Source organism: Pelodiscus sinensis, chromosome 6 (assembly GCF_049634645.1).
Source record: "Pelodiscus sinensis isolate JC-2024 chromosome 6, ASM4963464v1, whole genome shotgun sequence".
NCBI classification, from domain to species: domain Eukaryota; kingdom Metazoa; phylum Chordata; order Testudines; family Trionychidae; genus Pelodiscus; species Pelodiscus sinensis.
The window spans coordinates 111,253,369-111,269,813 of record NC_134716.1 but is presented as its reverse complement, the minus strand read 5'-3'; the positions used below and the strand labels follow the sequence as shown (position 1 = coordinate 111,269,813).

At 40.3% G+C, this 16,445-nt stretch overlaps 1 protein-coding gene across 5 annotated transcripts in view; it reads left to right on the top strand.

Moving 5' to 3' along the window:
- WDR7 (WD repeat domain 7) overlaps positions 1–16,445 on the top strand; it is a 352,131-nt gene that overhangs the window by 41,430 nt on the left and 294,256 nt on the right. For all 5 annotated transcript variants that reach the window (XM_006116571.3, XM_075932629.1, XM_014570212.3 and 2 more), the window contains 6 exons: positions 3,134–3,253; positions 3,813–3,958; positions 7,189–7,291; positions 9,713–9,854; positions 13,280–13,528; positions 16,081–16,301. In XM_006116571.3, coding sequence (XP_006116633.2) covers positions 3,134–3,253; positions 3,813–3,958; positions 7,189–7,291; positions 9,713–9,854; positions 13,280–13,528; positions 16,081–16,301 — 981 coding nt within the window. The remainder of the gene's footprint in view (positions 1–3,133; positions 3,254–3,812; positions 3,959–7,188; positions 7,292–9,712; positions 9,855–13,279; positions 13,529–16,080; positions 16,302–16,445) is intronic.

Below are 16,445 nucleotides of genomic sequence, written 5' to 3'. Positions count from 1 at the left end.
TTTTAAAACCCGCAGAATTAAGATTCCTAGCCCTCATCTACAAATTCGGGTTTGTATCAGTGTTCCTTCTAATTTTTGATGTCCACATGTGGAATTAATTTTGTTACGTGCACCAACATGGGAATAATGTGCAATACATCACCTTCATATTGGTGCAGAAATCAAAATTCATTCTGCACATGGATGATCTGTGAAGAGGTTGGGGCCAATGGGTTTGGGGTGTGGGAGGGGTCAGGGTAGGGGGCGGATGAGGATTCTGGCTGGAAGTGCAGTTTCTGGGGTGATGCTTGGGATGAGGCATTTGAGGTACAGAAGGGGGTTCCAGGCTGCAGCCAAGGGTTTTGAAGTGCAGGACTGGTTTCAGGGCAGGAGACTGGAGTGGAGGGGGGGTTGGTGTGGGTGGTAATGAGGGTGTAGGAAGGGGCTGATGGTTGGGGTATGGAGTTTAAGAGGGACCTAGGGTAATTGAACAGGTGCAGATTCTGGGAGGGAGTAGGATTTAGGATGCAGGAGGGAGCTCAGGGCTAGGGCAGCGGGGTTGAGGTGTGGGAAGTTTACTGGGGCAGCTCCCATTTTTCACATGGGGGAACAGATGGCTCTGCGTGGCCTGGCTTCTCCATGCTCACCTGCAGGAACCTCCCTCCCAGCTCCTATTAGCTGAGATTCCTAGCCAATGGGATCTGCAGGAGTGGAGTCTCCAGGTAAGGGCAGCATGGAGACTTTCCGGCGCTCACAACAGTGCAACTCCTGTCAGGTCAGGGAATGGCAGTATGCAGAGCTGCTTCCTCCCCCCAGGAAGGGCTGACCCAGAACAAAGGGGCTTTAGTGGCTGCAACCTGAGGACCCCCTTAACCTAAAGCAATTGGTTGCACCCCCTAAAAATCTTTTCTTAATTAGGCTCTGCTGCAGAAGCCTGAGGAGCTGCTGCTGACTGGAGGAGAGGCATGCTCTACCAGCTATGGCAGCTCTGTGCTCAGCAGCTCAGAATCCCTGCCTAGGGCTTATTAAGCGGCTGCATAGCTTAGAGGGAGCCTTGATTTATGTTATGGCACTTAAAACAGCTTTGTGTAAATATTGTGGCTCAGGTTCTAAAGTCCAATCCTTAACTGTGGCCAAACTCAAGCCCAAATGACTGCAGGTGTTTTTACTGCTGTGGTATGAGCCTGAATCTATTGGTGGTGCATTGCTGTAGGTTTTAAAACACAGTGAATATGTACCCATTGTTGTCTTTACTAAACTTTAGTACGAGTGATACATTTACATGTATGGAGATTTTTGTTAAGATTTCCGTATTTGTCTTCTGTAGAAAAAACGATGCGTTATGAGTACAAATATTAATATATTATCTTTTCTTACTCTCTGCTTTGTTTAGACACTTATGACTGACTCCCCTCCCCACATTATCTGAACACTTCATGATATTCTTTGTTTTTTTATACAACAGCCCTGTAGGCAGCAAAACATTATCATTATTTTAAAGATGGGGGAACAAGAGCACAGAGAGACTGTCAGCAGCTCACGGTCGCACAGAAACTGAGGTTCTTTGAGTCCCAGGCTAGAGCCCTAACTGTTGATCAGTCCTTCCTCTCTTGTTCCTTAAATTAGATCCAGTTTTTGTGAAAGTGAGGAGGCTGACTAAAGTTATTGGCTAGAATCAACGAATTGCACAAACAGTCATTCTATAAGCTTCCTATTTTTCTGCCAAACAATATTCCCCATGCATCTCTCCTGCTCTTTCTATTCAGGGTCTCTCCTAAGCACACTGCTAAGCAGGGGCGGATATAGGGCAGGGCGAGTGGGGCGGCCGCCCCGGGCCCCGCGCTTCAAGAAGCCCCGCGCATGTGCTGTGGTAAAGGGAGGCCCCGTGAATTTGTGCTGCCCTGGGCTCCACAAAATGGTCATCCGCTCCTGCTGTTAAGCTTAACTAAATATACCAAATTTTGTGCTTGGAACAATGGGAATAGATCACCAAACCGCTTTGGTGTTTTAAGGAGTAGAAACCCACAAATGCCTGAGGTAAAATCCTAGAAATTGAGGTAGTTGTGTTCTAGCTATCTTGCTTTTTTCTTCTTCTTTCTCCCCTCACCTTCTTTATTGCTTCATTTTTGAAAATTTTACCTAGATTTTCTTGGTAACTAACTAAACTCTGATTCTCAAATTTTATCAAATGGATCAACCTCTTACAAACATTTCTCTCAATCCTGAGCTTACCCTTTTACTTTGGTAGCTCTAATACCCATTAATGTGAAAGGGGTCAAATTTAAAATAATTACTTTGATATAAGTGTGGTTGCTTGAGTATATCCCATCCATTTTATCTCCACACTTTTTTTTCCCCCTTTCCCTCACACAGGACTTTCATTTTATTATGTCTGAGTCTGCACTTGTTGCCTGCCTCTCTCACTTGTCTAATTTCTACATGTTCTGCTATTGTATTTGCTTCCTACCCCTTTTAGTTTTGGCAGTCTACAAACTTGATACTGGTAGATATTTCTTTGATGAAAATTCAAACAGAGTAAAATGTCGCATCCATACAAAACAATTTATTATTGTATCTTGAGCTACATCACAGAAAATGTGCTTGCTTGATAAATGTTTTGCTATTGAGAAATTCTGTGAGACAACCCAAAATATTTCTTAGACCCACTCAGGGGTACAGAGAACATAATTTGAGAACCATGGAACAAAGCAGAACAATTTTAGGGATTAACACAAGAATTAGGGGTCACCAAATGAATAGGCAGCAGGTTTAAAACAAAAAGGAAGTATTGACACAGTTCACAGTCAACTTGTGGAACTCTTTGCTGAAGGATGTTGTGGTGACCAAGACTATATCAGGGTTCAAAAAAAGAATGAAATCAGTTAATGGAGGATAGGTCCATCAGTGGCCATTAGCCATGATGAGCAGGAATGGTATCACTACCCTCTGTTTGGCAGAAGCTATGAATGGGTGACAGGGAATGGATTGTTTGATGATTGCCTGTTCTGTTCACTCTTCTGGGGCACCTGGCATTGTCCAAGTGTCAGAAGATAGGATATTGGGCTAGATGAATCTTTGGTCTGATCCACTATGGCTGTTCTTATGTTCTTGTTTTAGTGTTGAATAAAGGTAAATTCCTTTCTTTCTTTTTTAGGATACAGAGCCACTATTTGAGGAGGAGTCTAAACCAATTTATTGTCAAAACTGCCAAAGCATTTCTTTCTGTGCATTTACCCAGCGATCACTTTTGGTAGTATGCTCCAAATACTGGAGGGTAAGGATTACCAGTTAAGTAAAAAAAGCCCTGACTTGGCAACAGAAGCTGATTTAATAAAACTGTCATTGAGACATATAGGGAAAGAAGCTTGGGAAAGTGTTTATAAATCAATTAGAACTCTGAGTTCATGGAGTATTTAGTCAATGTCAAGTAAGTTGGCTCACAGCACTTGGAGTATATTATGTTCATGCTTTGAACATTAGTTAAAAATAGATGAAAACCACTTTTTGAAGGTTAAATAGTTGATATAGTTCTGCAAAATCTAAGTAAATAGCATGCTGTGCCATCCCATATTTATCATTATGTATAAAAGTATTGGAAACATGACACAGACATTGTAGTTTCTGTAACAAATTTATTTTCTCGGTTGTTTTATGAAACTGAGTATATATTAAGTATTTTCTTATGTAAATGTCACCATAGGCTAATAGAATTTAATGTTCCTTAAAAATGAAATGTGTATTGTATTATCAGCTGCTTGAACATTTAAAATGACCATGTGATGACAAACAAATAGACTTGTTTTTTGTTTTTGTATAATTTTGCTTCCTTCTAGGTTTTTGATGCTGGAGATTATTCCTTGTTATGTTCAGTTCCCAGTGAGAATGGACAAACGTGGACTGGTGGTGCCTTTGTGTCAGCTGATAAAGTGATCATATGGACAGAAGATGGACAAAGTTTTATTTACAAACTCCCAGCCAGGTATTCAGAGTTTTAAATAATGGGGCACATATGCAGTATCACTTCTCATCCTTACTGTGTGATCATTTGTAATTGGTTATTGCTGACATTAGAGAAAATGTGGTGTTATGGGGTCTGCTTTTCCCTGGATGGTGTGCCATGAACAAGTTCAGACATGTATTTAAAATGTTTTGCTGAAGCAGGAACATATTAAGAGAAGAAATATTATTTGTGCTATGTTAATTAGGATCAACAAGATATTGTTACAGTAAGGTAAATACAATATTTCACACAAAGGTAAAAGATTAGACTTGGTAGTTTTAAAGTATGTTTCTACCAAAAATACTTTATTTAATGTTAATCAGATCCTTGTCTTCATTTCCTGGTGACTGGTTTCTGCTGACCTCATTATTATTAGAACCACCTTACCTGTGAATTTATAAATTGTATACCGCTGATCAACTGGAATGATGTGTTGTTTCCAATTAATGGTTGGTAAGGAACAGAACTAAACTGAATTCTTTAAGGTTGGAACCTCCAGGGCTATTACAGATAATTTAATTTACTGGAGGACTGTGAATTACACAATTAGTGATAGAATTAAAGACTTTATTTAAAATAAAATAATTAGCTCAAGCAAACTGGTATTGCAGTGTAACGATACACTGCACTTATACCACTTTCCTAGGTGAAATGGTGCATCCAGAGATGATCAGTCCCTGGTTGAGAAGAACGAGTTGGTAATCTTTTTTCTAATGGTACCTTGATGGTCAATGAGTGTTCAAACTTAAAATTAACGTGATACCCCTTAATTAATTAAGTATATTTTTTACCATAGCTATACTTCCACTACCATAATTAATATTTTCTACTTTTCATAGGCTGTTTAGCATGAAATATCTTAATTAACATCTGCATAAATATTGTTCCAGTAATTGTCAGTAGAGATTACAGTCTTTCAAACATACATGTTTTGTCTACATCATTTCTTAAAAACAAAATATGCTTACCTCATGACCTGACATCATTTCCTAACTTGACCTTCAACTGTCTACTTGACTCATATTTTGACCTTCTTATCTCCAAGGTCAAATTTTAGCCCAAAAACGTGTTTTCTACTTACATTTCAGCATGTTTGTACTTGATACATGCAAGCATCATCTTTACAGGCTACACTCTTTTTTTTACTCCAGTTGCTCATGAAATATGCTTGGTTCTTGCCAATTTTGTAGCCAGGGCAAAATTATTTTATAGTTCTGTGATTATGTGATGAGATCCTATTTAACCTTTACAAAGCCACAATTAGACCTAATTTCTGTACCTCATACATTAGCGGGTAGAATTTTGGAACGAGTTCTGTCCTGCACATAAGTCTTCTAACAGTATTCTAGTTCAAACTAATATTTGTTGGTAATGTGATGCTGGTCTGTGGGCCAGCTAATTGGTACAATAAATGAGAGTGTCCCCTGCTCCTGGGAATCAATTATCTGCTGATTTTAGAAAGTACTTTTTTGGGGGGAGGGATAGCTCAGTGGTTTGAGCATTGGCCTGCTAAACCCAGGGTTGTGAGTTCAGTCCTTATGGAGGCCATTTGGGGCAAAAATTCATCAGGGATGGTACTTGGTCCTGCTGTGAAGGCAGGGGACTAGACTCAATGACCTTTCAAGTTCCCTTCCAGTTCTAGGAGATAGGCAATCTCCATTCATTCTTATTCTAATCTTTCTTGCTAATGATTGTCATGAAAGAAAGACCTTTGGTTTTAGGCTATCCAATATAGTTTGTTTTTATGATGAAATGCTGTGGTAAATAAGTATTAGTTTACCCATGTTTCAGATTGTAATTATACACGACTCGTAAATTATAACATATTCTCAACTTGAGCTAGAAAATGACTGTCTTTAAATATGAAACAAAATACAGGACTATGTAGCACTTCAAAGACTAACAAGATGGTTTATTAGATGATGAGCTTTCGTGGGCCAGACCCACTTCCTCAGATCAAAAAGTGGGTCTGACCCACGAAAGCTCATCATCTAATAAACCATCTTGTTAGTCTTTAAAGTGCTACATAGTCCTGTATTTTGTTTAATATTTAAAGACAGTCATTTTCTAGCTCAAGCTGAGAATATGTTATAATTTACGAGTCGTGTATAATTACAATCTGAAACACGGGTAACTAATACTTAGTGCTACATAGTCTGGTGTAGGTGAAACAAAATACAGGACTAACACGGCTACATTTCTATCATGGTCTTTAAATATAGTATCTATAGCCACTGTAAATTTTAATTTAATTTTTTAATTGTTCTCAATTATGTACCGTCTTTTGTGTGTGCAGCATGTCTTATTGGTTTGTGATAAGGTTATCTGACAGAGCATCTCTCTCCACATTGTATACTGCCACAGTAGGGATGAGCAGAAGGACCTGAGCTAGTGCTAGAGTTCCCTCAATATAAGGAGGAAGTTGCTGGTGGTCTACACCCTTATTTTGAAATAACAAGCAGAACGTCTGCTCTGCCAAGCCCATTATTTCAAAATAACAAGCTGGTTATTTCAAAATAATAACTCCTGCTTTCCACAAGGAAAAATGCTTATTTTAAAATTGTAATTTTGAAATAACTGCAGGGTGGATGCTCCACTGCTGCTATTGCAAAATAACTGCTCCCCTGAGTCATTCATAGTAATTACTCCCCAGCGTTTCCTGGGGCTCTAAGTTGAGGTACCATGTCCACATTAAGAGAGCCTGCCTTGTAATAATTTTGAAGCTTCCTTGTAGTGTGGACACACTATTTCAAAATTATTATTTTGGGAGTTATTTCAAAATAAGTTATTTCTAAATAATTCCTAGTGTAGACATACATGCCTTCTGTTTGGAGTCCTTGGTTTTGGCACTCACTCCTCCCCTTCTTTGGGCCATCAGAGGCAAGACTGAACCTTTCAGTCCACTGCAAAGCTCATTGTCCTTTTCTAAGGCATTTGAGGTGGGAGGAGATCTGGATACATTTATGAATAGCCCACTGTCATATTGTAATTTTTAGTTTATGTGAAATAAACCTAGATGACTGGATTAGCATCTATATAGTTATATATTAAAACTGACAACATGAATAAATATAATGTAGTTAGAAGAATCAGTGTATTCAAGTATTTTTGTTAGCAAATTGTAGTGTATAAACAGTGATTCAGTAACAGATTCTGAAAAATGTAAGGGTTCTAAATTGGTTTCTTTTGTTGTTTTGTTTTAAACTCAGTTGTCTACCAGCTAGTGATACGTTTCGCAGTGATGTAGGAAAAGCTGTTGAAAATTTAATTCCTCCTTTATTATTCAGCGTATTGGACCGAGCAGATAAACAGGTAAGACACATTCCTTACGTTGCTGATTATGTTGCTGATTCCTTATGTTTGTGCACATTACAAATTGTTTATTTCTTCTCCTTAAAGTCAACTTTTTCAGAGAATGACTTTTTAAATATTAGTTACATATGTACTGCATTTGGTTTAGTTTCTTACTCCTTTAGTATTTTAAGAGTTTGTGGGGGTTTTTTTTTGTTTGTTTGTTTTTTTATTAAGATGAATATTGTAATTAGCACTGAACAGGTCAGATAATTTGTTTTAAGTTTTCCTGGCATCCTCACACCAGTGTATATCTGCCACATAATTTATATATAATTTTTCCTTTCTTTCCAGCAAATAGTTAGGTGGTATCCTCCAATAATAATTTTCTAGTTCACGCATCTCATATTGATTCTTAGCCTGAATTACCCATTTGGGGAGAGGACATGCCCTGTGAGGAGTTAAAATGCTAACTGGCAGGGAGACAGGTTTCACAGTCTTGCCCAACTACTAATGAAAAAGGAGTGTCAATTTTCAAGGCAGTGTTAAGTATTACACTTACATGAATCTAAGGGTTTTTTAAAGAAAGGGTAAATTCATTTATGAGCCTTCTTGTCTCTCTCCATTAACTTGGAATGCCATTTGTTTCCCTCTATAACCATCCTCACCCCAATCCTTTTTTCAAATTTCCCCCTCCCCTTTTTCCATCTCCTGCTCCTCTTCAGACATTTTCCTTTCCCTCATTCCCTGTTACATGACTTGGAAGACCTTTTGTTCTGTTCCACTGTCCCCTCCAAGCTCGTGGATGCCTCAGCTCCTGTGTTTTCTGCTCACCCTTTTGGGATTCTTCCCTCTCTCTCCCATGAATCCCCCCGCCCCCATGCCACCATTCAGTGGCAAAACAGCAGAGACGGCAACACTGATATTTCAATTTTTTAATAATAATAATAATAATAAGGGGGTTTTCTTTTTTTAAATATATAAATACACACACAATAAGATATCTAAGCAGTCTCTGATTACTATAGGTACATGCTACTAAAGCATAGAACCACATGCCCTTTGTATTTATTTTTTTTGTTAATTTTTAAACATTTTGTGGTGTTTGTCCCTTTTGTATTAGCTTAGTTCTGTAACATTTAAAATTAAACAGTCTTCTGGAAAATGTTTCCTTTTGAATGCTAAAGCCTAAGTATAAATGTAATGCAGTGAGGTGGAAAAAAGTCAATGAAAGTTTTGGGCTCCATATGTCAAAAGTTTTGCACGGATGTGCTATGATCCCTCCCACCCTATCTGCTGCTACTGAGAGTAAACTTGCAATACTGCATTATGTACTACTCATTACCAGGAAAATGTAGACAAACTGCAAGGAATGAAGAAAATAACCCAAATGATTGAAGAGCTGAAGGAATTAACATAGACTTTGAGAAAAGACTTGATGTGTGACACATATACTCTTTAGTTTAGCTAAATAACTGCTAAAGTGAGACATACTGACAAATATTTAAGGGGTATGTGGAAATATATAATACAGTTCAAGGGAAACTTAACAGAATTAAATTGAAATTAAGAAAAGGTAAACTTGGGTAAAACGAATTGAGTGATATTTATAAGACATAAAGGTGGTAATAGAACTCTTTTTTCTTATTTAAAATAATACTAGGCAAAATGCTAGATGTTATTGGAACAATATTGCACTGAAATAGATATGGACCAAGATAATGTAATGGCTCTTTCATCTCTCTCTTCTGTAATGGAATTTATCATAGATTTTGAACATCAGGCAACTGTACTTCAAAAGAGAGATTTTTCAGAAGTGCTCAGCACATGGCAGCTGTCACTAAGGTGCTAAAGTGGTAGTTGAGTACTTTTGAAAGACCAGACATTAAAATGTGTAACTTGACATTGATTATCTTTTTGACATTATAAATAATATTCATAAATATGTATGATTGAAGAGAATAACTTGGTCACAAGATAGATTTTTTTTTTTAAAGGAATACATTTTAAAAAATTTAACCATAATTTTCTCCTAACAGAAGAGATTTTAATCTTTCCTGAATATTTTATTATTTGACATTATTTAATTTATTCTATAATCTGTGTTTTAGCTTTTATAGCTGTTAACTTCAACCATTTTAAATTCCACCTTTCAGTCCTCTGTTGCAATGAAAATGTCTATTTTAAAATTTTGCCCCTCATATTTTATGCTTATAACAGTCTCAGTAACGAGTAATGGTTTGTTTTGTTATGCGTTACTTTGTTTTCCATTGGGGACTGGACTCGACCTCTCGAGGTCCCTTCCAGTCTTAGTATTCTATTATTCTTGTTTGTCTTTAAAAGGAATAGCAGGAATAGAGTAGGTTATGTGAAGGAAGTTACTTTCAAAATTAGGAATCGTCTATATGCATCTGAAATTGTTCTATGGCCATTATTTTACAGCTGCTAATCTGTCCCCCTGTTACTCGATTCTTCTATGGACGCAGGGAGTGTTTCCATAAACTTCTAATCCAGGGAGACTCTTCAGGGAGACTGTGTATTTGGAGTGTGCCAGATACCCTTGAACAGCAAGACAACACAGCAGGTAGCATTAACTAATACATGGTGACTCGCTGCCAAACTTTTAAAAAGTTGCTCCTTTTTTTTCTCATTTTGGTTATAAGTGTGACATTCTTTGGGTGAATGTACTTCCTCTTCTCCTATAAATCCATTAATTTCATGTTTATCAAACTTCTAAATCAATCGGCACTGGTGTGTGAGGGTGTGTGTACACTTGCAGCCTAATTCGAACTAGGACTGCAAATGTAGGCATTCGGAATTGCAAATCAAGCTAGGGATTTAAATATCCCATGCTTGATTTGCATCTTCCCGGCTGGGCGCCATTTTTTGAAATTTACAAGCCCGAATTAACTGCCCGCATCTACACGTGGTAGTGAAACGGGTGTTCGAAATAAAGCCGTAGTTCGAACTACCTGTTATTCCTCCTGCAGTGAGGTTTAACAGGTAGTTCGAACTAGGGCTTTATTTTGAATGCCCGTTTCACTGCCACGTGTAGACACGGGCAGTTACTTTGGGCTTACAAATTTCAAAAAATGGCACCCGGCTGGGAAGATGAAAATCAAGCGGGGGATATTTAAATCCCAGGCTTGATTTGCAATTCCGAATGCCTACATTTACAGCCCTAGTTTGAATTAGGCTGCAAGTGTAGACATACCCTGACATAAGAGCCTGATTAGAAACATTCCTTCCACTCCACCTCTTGTGCAAGAATCTTCAAGTGGTGGATTAGTAGGAGGAACCAATCTCTCTGGTTAGTGTAAGGAAGGAGTAGATACAGGAATAAGGTGTGGGGTGAGGAGGGTCTTCTTTCTTGCCTAGATTTCCTCCAGACTCTCTTCCTGTACTGGCTCTGGGCAAGCCCTTTAGGGGAGGGAGGCAGCATCTGTGGGACTTCAGCTCTGTGCTGCAATGGCTGAGCAGTATCTCTTCTTAAGGCAGATGGATCATTGCTGGAAAGCTAAGTGGTGTGATTCCTTGCACTGTTCACTAAGCATGACAGAAGAAGAATTTTAGCAGTAGCTGCTGTAGCTGTGGCAAAGCTAAGCACAGTACACTTGTGGTGTGGAAGCTACCTGAGGAAGAGCAGGTGCCAGTTTGCTCTCAGCCTTAGGATGCGATTGAAATTTTAACGTGTAAGGATTGGACCCAGCATTTTTGGGTATAGCTGAAATGTATTTATTTTTCTTAACTTATTTCTGTCCACTCTTGGATTTAGATATCACACCAAGTACAAAAGAACAGCCTAGGAATCTGGGGATGGTTAGAGGGATACTTCTTTGGGATATACTCTCAAATGTTCTCATTTTACATAAAATATATGGAGAGAGTGTTGTGGGGGAAGAAAGGGGAGGAAGAGAAGGGAAGAATATCACAGCCTCGTGCTCAAAAATGTAAAATCCAGTTGCTTGTTCTTTTTGATCCTAGTAACTAGTTAACTTATGTTTTTATGTATTTAAGGCTGCAATTCAGAAGATAAATTATTACAGTTGTCTTTTAAATGTAAATCTGAGATTTTGTTGTTGTTGTTGTTCAGAGACCACAGGGTGGCACAGTTACCTGGATATGCTCTCACACCACCTCTTGCACATCATTGGTAGTGTGCTTAGTGGAACACCTCTGTACCAGCATCCTATATTTTTATATCAAGTTCTTTAACTACATTTTAGTTTTGTTTACGAAACTGATCTTAACTTGCTTCTGATAGATCAGGGAATTAAGGAAAAATACAGATACAATTTTGTTAATTAGTTCAGTAATAGTATTTAACAAAATCTGTACAACTTTGTGCTATGGGCCACATTAGACCTCTCAAACCAAAGACCCAGTACTTAAAATACATATACATACACCACCACCTTCAGGCTTGTAACATGGCTTTGCTCTTTCTCTATACCCATATAGCCAAGCCACTTACATGTTTTGCTTCTTGTTCCTGTACAGCATCACCTAGCCCCAGACTCTCCTTACAGTTCTCACAATTAACATCTCACATCTTGACTACAGCAATCTCCTCTATTTCTGACAAATTTGGTCTTACCTCTCTTAAATCTATTAATAATGCTGCTTCAAAAATCATCTTCCTGTCTTACTCCTTTTGCATGGCTCTCTCCCTCCCCTTTTCACTGTATCAAGTAAAAAGTACTTTTTGGCCATGCATGGCTATGTCTGCTTTGTCTGTAATCTCAAAGGGTACGTCTAGACTACATGCCTCTGGCAACAGAGGCATGTAGATTAGGCTACCGGACATAGTAAAATGAAGCGGCGATTTAAATAATTGACGCTTCATTTAAATTTACATGGCTGCCGCGCTGAGCCGACAAACAGCTGACCAGCTGTCGTCAGAGGCATGTAGTCTAGACCTACCCAAAGATTCTATAGGTTCCCACCTCCTGTCCTGCAATGATGCTGTCACAGTTTCAGACCAACACCACTGTGCACCTTTCATGTTTCCTATATATGTACGGGGGGGTTCCTGTAAAAATTTGCAAGGTCACTCCCTATATTATTCTCTTTTAAATCTTTATTCTGTGATGACTACCAAAAATTGAGTATGTACTCTGGCCCCTGCTTATCAGTCTAATTTTAGGCTGTCTTGTTTTTCCCTTGTGCTTCCATTTTCCTGATCTATGCTGCCTGTTATTTTAACACTGCATGCAGCTCTTCTCCCCCAGAAATGCGGCTTGCAAAGCTGCTCGTCCGCGCTCCCCGCCCCCTTAACCCATGGTCCCTGCCCCCGGCTCCCTTGTGCTCACCAGGGCGGTGATTCAAGATGGTGTCCATCGATGGGAGCCTGATATGGTCAAAAAGCGTATGCTTGTTTCTTAAAGGGGTAGCTTCCTTTTTAATTTTTTTTTTCTTGACAATTCTGGTGTAGCTTTTTGCATTTTTTCTGATGCTGTTTCGGCTTTCTTTGTTAAATGGGTTGGCCACCCCTGCTGTAAGCGCTTCAGAACAGGAACTGTTTCTTTGCATTCCTACAGTGTCTGTCACAAAGCTGTCCTGTCTCCAAGTGCTACTGCCATACAAAACAATATGTACTTCATTCAAACAACTAACATTAAGCATGTGCACAAGTATATGTAGAATCAATAGACCTTCAGAGAACAACTAGATGGTAAGAAAGGAGCTGTGTTAGTCAGTAGATTATTCTGATCAGTTAGTAAATCAGTACTGCGCTGTGTACCTGCATCAGTCCTCTTTCAGATGAGATACAGAGTTTGTCTTAGTTTTGTTTTGTCTTTTAAAAAAAATCCAATAGAACTTTTCACAAGATTTAAAGGCGTTAGCTGGGATCTCTTACTAAATTCCATGTCTGGCAATTGCCATCTGTCTAAATAAATTCCTTGTACAGTTTAAGTTGGATACATTCTTTTTCAATTATTTTCTCAAACATGGCTACAATTATTTTAATAACTCTTTTTTTTTTTTTTTTTTTTTTTTTTTAATCAGGACTGCAAATGACAACCTCAACTTCTCTGCAAGAAGCCTTTTATAAACTTATTCCTCGTCCTGCTGGAATTATAGACCAATTAAGCTTAATACCAAATAGTGATGAACCACTTAGAGTTACGGCCAGCGTGTATATCCCAGCACATGGACGCCTAGTTTGTGGTCGTGATGATGGAAGCATTATTATTGTGCCAGCAACTCAGACTGCAATAGTTCAGCTTCTGCAAGGAGAGCACATGCTCAGGAGAGGTCTGTAAGCAAACATTAGACATGCATGGCTGAGTTACTAAAGGTGCTGTTAGTCTGCAAACAACATTGAAATTACAGGCAGTCCCCGAGTTACGCGGATCCGACTTATGTCGGATCCGCACTTACGAACGGGACTTTTTCGCCCCGGAGCTCGCAGGCAGCGGGACCGCCCAGAGCGCAGCGGTCCCGCCACCTCGACCTCCGGGGCGAGAAAAGCTGTTCTGGGTGCCCCTGGTCTGCTGGGGACCGTCTCCAGCAGACCAGGGACACCTGGAGCAAAGCCGGGAAGGCGGAGGGGTCCCGCGCCTCTGAGGCTTTGCTCTGGCAAAGCCAGGGAGGCGCGGGACTCTGCCGCCGCTGTGGCTTTGCTCCCGGTGTCCCTGGTCCCTGGTCCCTGGTCCCACGCCTCTGAAGCTTTGCTGTGGAAGTGACACTGTCAGCTTGTTGCCCATGAGAAGAAACTATAAAAGTATGGATTCAAGGAAATGTCCCCTAGTCTCAGAACGGTTTGGACTCTGACTACGAAATATATCAGATGCAAATCAGAGTTCCCCAGAGACCTGAAAAGACGAGGGAAATGGGCAGTTTGTTACATCACCGACACCATTTAGAATATAAACTGACTCACCTGTCTGTCACCTGCTTTAACCTCTCAGTAACTCTAATTTCCTTGTATTAGCTAAGAAACCTTTGGTTAGTTTACTACAGAACTGGCTATCAGCATTGTCTTTGGTATAAGATCTAGAATACCAAAACCTACATGGGGTTTTCCTTTGACAGAGTGTGAGGAATGCATTTTGAGTCTTTGGCCTCTGATCATCACTCACAATAACCCTTGCTTTGAAATTAGCACTTCTCTGTTAGAGTTCTTCATTTGCATGCTACAGGGTTTCTCTCTACTTTGATGGATTATTTAGTTATACAGGTGCACACAATATAAATGTTTGCTACTACATTATAATGGAGCAGAGGCAGGGGAAGCTTCTTAATAGTGTGTGTATGGGGGGAAGCAATGGCATCTGAACTGTGTCCCCACCAGGCCCTGCCTCCACACTGAATCTTCTACCAAAGACCCTGCCTCCTCCTCCCTCCCCCCATCATCCTTTTTGCTGATAAAAGTGGAGGGCCATGGTCCCCTGGCCCACCATGTTCTGACGCCTCTCTAACAGGATATAGATAAGTGAAAACAATGACAGTAGAATCTCATTAGTTTCCATTAACTTTAAACAAATACATTCTTACAATATTCCCTCAAATTTTTATATCCCTTCCATATTGGTGCACATAACTAGAGCCCTATACGGATACAAAAATGTGGATCTGCATCCGATTTGCATCCACCAGGCCCTATTCCTCATCTCATTCACAATCTGGACTTTATCTGTATCTGCACATGTCTGGAGTAGGGAGAGGATAGGAAGCACATATGAGCAAGGAGGGGACAGGATCTTGCAGGGAAGAAGCAGGCAGCATACCGGGGCTCTTGCGGGGAGATTTAGGGTGCAGCTTTTTGCGTCCTTTCCCTGCCCTGGCATGCACACACACCGGCCTAGTGGAGGAGAGAGGAGAGCCCTCAGATATGCAGGGCTCTACACATAACAAAGGTCATTCTGTACATGCATGGTGTGTGGCTGGGGCGAGGTCAAGGGGTTGGGTGCAGGATGGGGCTCAGGGCTGGGGCAGAGAGATGGAGTGCAGGATGGTGAGAGATCTCAGTGAAAGTACAGGCTCTGAGGTGGGCGGGGGATGAAAGGTTTAGGGTGCAGGAAGAGGGTTGGGGTATAGAATGAAAGATTTAGCTGCGGGTGCGGGTTCTGGAGTGGGGCAGGAGATGAAGGGTTTGGGGTGCAGGTTGCCCCAAAGAAAGAGGGTTCCCTCTAGCCTCCTCTCACTGCAGCAGCTTGAGGCCAGGTGAGGGGCACCTCTTTACAACTGTGGAAACTCCAGCAGACACGTCCGGGAGTGGGGCACCTTTAACTCTAGCTGGGGCAGGTCCAGGCTAGCCTAGGTGGGGGTGTGGGTGCCACGTAATCTCTGGGGCAGCTCCATGCAGGCCCTGACAGGGAGAGGTGCCTGTCACCCCTCTGTGGCAGCTCTGGGCTTGGGGTTCATGAGGAGAGGCATCACTTCCCTGCCTGCCGCAGCTTTTGCTGGGGCTGGCAGCAAGAGAACACCTCTGCCCTGGCTGCAACAGCTCTGGGGTTTGGAGAGAAGCATCTTTTCCTGCTACATAAGGCTTAATAGGCAGCTGCACAGCTGTTGAACTCAGAACTTCAGCTCCCTTGTACATTTCACAATCACTGTGATTAATAAACAAGTGAATAGGCTTGGAGCTTTGTCATGACTTGGATGACTTGGTGCTTGGTCTGCTGGTGTCATAACTACTGTATTTGATCAAGGGGTGAGAAAGGGAGAGTGAAGATTTGAGAATTCTCCATGACTTTTTTACCAACCTTGTTAACATTATTCTTAGTTTTAAAATATTGCTGAATATTGAATTAAAAAACAGTTTTTTGTCCTGTTAAACTTTTTTTTTTCCAACTATTTCCCAGGTTGGCCACCTCACAGAACTCTCCGGGGTCATCGGAACAAAGTTACATGTTTACTGTATCCTCATCAGGTTTCATCTCGTTATGACCAAAGATACTTAATCTCAGGTGGTGTGGATTTCTCAGTCATTATATGGGACATCTTTTCTGGAGAAATGAAACACATTTTCTGTGTCCATGGTGGAGAGATTACCCAGCTTCTAGTTCCACCAGAAAACTGTAGCGTAAGTTTTTATCACATTCACATTAGTATTCTGGCTTCACCACTTGCACATAATGCAGTCCTCCAAAACTTATATTGGCAGAGCCCTTATGTTGAGTATGAATATATACAGACTGTTTGGTTAAAACAAGCAAAATGTATGAAA